At 39.6% G+C, this 6,000-nt stretch overlaps 1 protein-coding gene across 1 annotated transcript in view; it reads left to right on the forward strand.

The window, feature by feature from the left end:
- Positions 1 to 6,000, forward strand: part of DENND1A (DENN/MADD domain containing 1A) — a gene marked incomplete at its 5' end in the record, with an annotated part of 194,078 nt that overhangs the window by 25,074 nt on the left and 163,004 nt on the right. The window contains one exon of the mRNA XM_010153875.1: positions 4,282 to 4,325. Coding sequence (XP_010152177.1) covers positions 4,282 to 4,325 — 44 coding nt within the window. The remainder of the gene's footprint in view (positions 1 to 4,281; positions 4,326 to 6,000) is intronic.

A 6,000-nucleotide genomic window follows, 5' to 3' on the forward strand; every position in this document is an offset into this window, starting at 1 on the left:
CCATGCAGCTCCACCTAGGAGCTTTCCTCATCCAGCTGACTACACATTGCTGTTATTTCTATTGAAACTGGGCAGTGAGAAATTAAGTTAATTTCATGCTTTTCTCGCAGTGTGGATGACATTTTCTTCTAATGTATACAGTGGATTGACGTAGGAAGCTTTTATTTATATTAAAGACTATTTAGCTTATGACTGATCACAGCACTGAGAGATCCATTTTTTGGATGAAACTATAATTGTAGACGCTGTGATCTGAGAACATGTTCATCTCGAGCCTGTAGAAACTGACTCAGGTAGGGACTCTAATCACAGTTACATCTTTTTCTGAATTATGGTGTGGTGATGTTGAATCTGGTGAGTGAAATACTATCTACATGAGGATTCAACTCACCAGAGCCCAGATTCAGACATTCTCAGTTGCCTAGTCTTGAAAACAACCATTACTACTTCATTTGCTTTGTCTGTACAGCAAGCCTCCAATAAATTTCTTCCTGTCTCTTACTGAGCCTTGTGGTGTGTATATTTTACTGTCTGATTTAAGAGGTAGAAATAATTTATCCTTTAGGATATAGATAAATAGGCAAGTTAAAGTGGAACGGTACTAGTTAAGAGACACAGAAAAGCCTGTGCAATAACAAAACTATATCACAGTCAATAAGCTACTATGTGGAGGACTTTAGAAACTCACCATTTTGTTACTGAATTGCTTAAAAGGCCCGTTTTGACAAGATTTATTGCCTGTGTGTGCTGGGTTCAGCTGTGGTTTTGTGGGGGTTTGGGGTGTCTTTTTCTTTTTTCTTTTTCTGTCAATTTTCTCCTGTTACCAAGCTCACTGAAGACACAAAGTAAAAAAGTAGATATTCTAAATACTTACAGTTGGAGTAATTAGGCTGGATGACCCATAGGAAGGGTTCTTAAAATGGGTGTACTTGGCTCTTGTGGTATGCAAACTACAGCAGCAAAAGAGAACCCATCCTTGCTGCCTTTTCCCAAGAGAAGGTGGGGACCAGCCTCCTGCATTCGCACGTCGCTGACCCAGCAGCGTTGGAGGGGGTCAGTGTCACTGCTGCTGCGCCATAAGAGGAAGCCATAGGGTGGGCAGCAAAGATGGAGCTGCTGCTGCTCCTGCAGCAAGGACATACTGCAGTTCTTCCCCTAGCAAGGGCACGTAACAACATTTGTTTCAAAAGTGACAGTCTTAAGCTTATTTTAAAGGTGATATGATTTTGGTGCATTGTAAAGGTCTTGATAACCCATGGTCTACTTTCTACCTAGTGGATGTTACCCCAAAAGAACAAATACTCAGAAACACATAATTTTTGAAATAATTAAGGCAAATAATTTTGTAGTAGATCAGTTAAATGTTTTGGTAAATTTGAAAATTGACATTTCCTACATTACTTGCTGTTGATATCAAAGAACATTAAAGAAGTGCTGGAGGTAAAGACTCTGACGTGCTGTTGGGGGGAAGCTGGTGTTTGTTACCGGGTGTTAGTAATCACCACCACTGTGTTTGAACTAAGTACTGCGCGCAACATCGTAGGCACCCGCTGTGAATGAGGCAACGTTGAAAATTAGCCAAGTCCTGTGCAGTGTAGGGTCTAGTCAACTGATGTACACAGGACATGAGGACAATGCGAATCTTTTGGTTTCTTGTAAGTTCATTTATTTTGACCTTCCTGTGCATGGAACAGATTGTTTGGGTTTTTTTTAATTTTATTTTACCCTGTGTTTTCTGTGGCCACTGCTCATTTCCTATTGGCACATGAGTTTTTGAGAGGCAGGAAAAAAAAGTCTAAATTTTCTGTAAGAATGAACATATTTAACTAAAACTTCTGGATGAAGATTGGTGTATTGACAAAGCTAAAATGAAACCCCAAAAGATCCTAACACAAAACCCTTAGCTGTGATTTTTAAGTTTTGTTACATTTTAATGAGAAAGGTGGTAAGGTGGTCTCTGAGACAATAAAAGCAGCAGTATGTGTTTATTTGCCCATGATAACTTTGAGCTACCAGCGCTTATGAGCGAAATTTTGTATCCTGCGAAGAGGTGCACAGTGCACCTCTGTCTTCTGGACCGTGACCTTGCTGGGAGCTTTCATGGTCACATAGATCCTGACAAATAGGTTCCTGTAGGCCTTCCTTCATGCCAAAAAGCTCCTGAAACACAGAAAGGCTTCCAGGGGAAAAACACATGTTCATACACACACACAGTAACTTTGTGTGACTAATCTGTTTTGTTGTAGTTTTCAAGAGTGTAGGATGCGGATTGTGATCTATGGAAGGATGTGTTTAGAGGAAGCACACTATGGATTTACATCCCAGTTTAATTCCTCATGTCTTTAACAAATGGTAAATGATAAAATGCTCTGTGTGTGTGTATATATATTTATATCAGTTTGAGAGCAGTGGGTCAGCACAAGGGATGGGGGTGTCAGTATCACGTCCAGGCACCATTGCAAATTTCTTGAGCAGTATTATATACTTGGATGTACACATTTCTTTTTCATTGATTTGTCTTATCTGTGAAATCCTGAAACTTTAGCCTCGTATAATTAATTTTCAAAATGTTTAAGGATGTGCATCATAATAGATGTTGCACAGTTTCATCTTACCTCTGGTACTGTCCTTGCTTTGGTGAAATATGAACCTGTACTGCCCTGTTAGTTGTTCCTTGCGTACCACGGACTGTTCGTGCGGGTTCAGCTGTTGGTGTTGCTTTGCGTGTGTGGACACCTAGCTTAGCACACCCCATTGCACATAGGTTTAAGAACGTTCAAACTAAAGCTTTAAAATGTGATCCTTTGCTTTCTGTTTCTACTTTCTTGTGTTAATATAGAAGGGTTTGCTCATATGCATATTGTAAAATCCAATATGTTGTGTATGTAACTATGCATGTAATGGTGAAACGTTAAAACTAAGCATCTGATTGTCTGGAAAAAGTTAAGCTAGAAAGTTTGTGAATGTACAGTCCTGCTGTATTTCTAATGTAAAAAGAATACAACTTAATAGAAAGTTTGCATCTGCTAGCAATTGAATCACCAATCAACTCATTTATTGCTGAAGTAAACTTGGCCAATGAGAAATCTGGGGTGAGACTATTCTGAACTAAGCGTATGGTGCCTGTGTCATAAAAATACCTCTGCCTCTCAAGCCACGGCTACGATGCAGCGTAGTGAGAATTGGGCAGTAGAGGTTGTGTATGATGGTCACACCCTGCAGAAGGATCAGAATTTGTGGAAACGGTGTATAGAGCGTGAAGAATCCAGTAACAGTGTATGCAGTGAGCCAGGCCCCATACAGCCAAGCCCATCCACGTGCGCAGAGGGCAGAACTTGTGTGGGATACCAGTTGGCTTCTCTGCCTTACACTTTGTTCTGAACTCCCGTGTGATTGTTGTATGGCTTGGGTTTCTGTTTTTTGTGTAATTAAAAAAAGTCCTTGTAGAATGGAATCTGGTCTTCTCAGCCATAATACTTCGAAAAGTGGTAGCTTTGAAGAGTTCTGTTTTGAATAGGTGGTTGTATAAATAATTTCAGTCATGGTATTTTGTTGTTTTATGAACATCTTTAAATTCAGGGGATACTACCATATTATTTATTCTGACAAGCCAAACAAATAAGGACATTGCATCCGTTCTGAATGCTTGCTAATCTGGAGCATTGAGGTTCCAGGGCTACATTAATTACCTCTTTCAAATTCCAGATAAATATCTTTGTTTTCTAGAGAGCATACCTTGATATTAATATAAAGTAACTTTGAGAGACCTGTAGCCTGGTATCGCTGCAGACATGAACAGAGGTTAATCGACGCAGTGTGTGAAGCTGGCAAAACTAGTTATCTGATTCCAAACAAAATCTAAGTGCATTTGGTAACCATTTTTGGGTGACAAGCCTAGTTGGAAATCGCAGCCAGAAAGATCTTGCATGAGGTGACAGTCTAAAGTTCAGGGTAGAACCAGCAAAACTCTTATAATTTATATATAAATACATGTTTACATTAGATGTGAGTGTGTCTATGCATGTGTATGTACACACAGATATTTATGGCTTCATGTATTCTGTGTGAGCCTCTTTTCTGTACAGTTTTTGTCTTTCTGGAGGAGGGTAAAGGCAGAGCCTTGAAAAGTCCTTCCCTGCTCTTATCAACATAGCAGCCTCAGCTGCCCTCCTTGGATCCCCTGCCAGGGTTGCTATCATCTTCTGATCAAATATTAATGTGTGATTCTCTGCTTGCTCACTAATCCAAAGCCAATTAATATTATCTGTCAATTATTTACAGATCCTGAGGTGCGGAGGCAATTCCCAGAGGACTACAGTGACCAGGTTTGGAATGCGTAATTAATTTTTTACATGACAAAATTTATTTCAGGGTTGTTCAACATATTATTGCTGCTCTTTTTACTGAAAGAGATAAATGCATTCTTAGAAAGAAAAAGAAGCTGTAATTAGGAGCAGAAGGAGAAAAACATTTTCACATTTCTTGCAGAAAATGGAAGAAATTTGGATCTCATAAGATTATTTTACAATCTAGTTTTTACAAGTGAACATGAGAGCGGGAAGGAGAATTGATTAATAAATTTCACTTTTTGCCTTTAGGTGCCACAGCCTGCAGTTAATTTGGCAGTCCTCACTGCATTGTCTGAAAGGTTTATAGCTTTATTTAACTGGGCACCTGGCACTACAGCACATTTTTTAAATTCTTGCTGGATCATGCAGTCTGTAATCTGTTTTGAAAAGATGGTATAAAAAGCTGACCGTGCAGATAGGACACACAGGTATTTGTCCATTAGGTTATGCACAGGTTGAATCTGGAATTTTTCACAGGATCTCTAGCTGACTTGGAAATTCACAACTTCAAGCTACCTTGTATTTTACTGTGTCTCATTAGAAGTGGATTGGCGCGGGGGTCAGAGGTTAGGGAGGGGGGATTATTGCTGTGGTGTCTATAAGTACCACTGGAGTTAATGTGCTGTTATTGTTTGTCAGTGTTTAGGGTAACTCCTGCATCCGCGTTGTGAGTGCAAGCTAATTTCTTGCACCTTTATTTCTGGGAAGTGCTGAAGTTATGGCATTGTATAACTATTTAATGTAACAATAAATTTTGCCTCAGCGAGTCTCTGATACTGAGTTAGGGTCAGCAGAGCTGGTTATTTCAGTTCCTTTCCCTCCAATTACATTTTCATGCAATATGAAATTTTGTGGCATTTAGACTAATGCGTTCAGCAGATTGTGAGATGTGTGATAGCTCTTCAGGGCCTGGACAAATGTTTTGATATTTGGCTGTAATCGCTGTGTGCAATGGGACCTTGACCAGGGCTTCTGGGTGCTTTTGAGGTAGTAGTAATAATATTTTTTTTCAAAGCAGCTATTGAACCCGACTGCTTTTCACTGTGGTTTATTATTAGGACTTCCTTTACACATGAAGTGGGGCATGGAACCCAACTTTTTGGGGGACTACTTCCTTATTGCCACTGTCAGTCTGTAATTTGTGAATAAGTAGATCCCGAAGTAGGTATTTACAAGATAAACTAACTACTTTTCAGCCCCTTATAGCTTATCAGGTTAATCGTGTGTGTACTGGTGGTCCTTCAGAGCTGGTACAGTCCATTGTGTCCATGGTCAAGGTATAACAGTAGTCTTGTACATAACATCTACTTCATGAAATTCTTAACAGTCCTCTCTCTTCTCCCTCAAATAATTAGACTTGTATAATATTGCTATGAATATGCAAGACTGAATCAAAGTCAGAGGAGCCACAAGCTCATATATAATTCTTAAGATGTTCACCCAGTTACAGTCAGAATTTCCGATCTCTGGTGTCAGACTCCACAAAATACACAGTTGTGCACTCGTGTGTTTGAGGGCATGGGGTGGATTCTTAAATCATCAGCTATTTCGCACATGCAAGCTTCTAGGGAAAGTAAAAGAAAGGTGGCTAAACTTCTCAAACTCAGACAAGATTTTAAATACATCTCCTCTCTTGATGTGCAGAAAGAGT

The sequence above is a fragment of the Eurypyga helias genome, unplaced genomic scaffold (genome assembly GCF_000690775.1).
Source record: "Eurypyga helias isolate BGI_N326 unplaced genomic scaffold, ASM69077v1 scaffold4336, whole genome shotgun sequence".
Taxonomy (NCBI): domain Eukaryota; kingdom Metazoa; phylum Chordata; class Aves; order Eurypygiformes; family Eurypygidae; genus Eurypyga; species Eurypyga helias.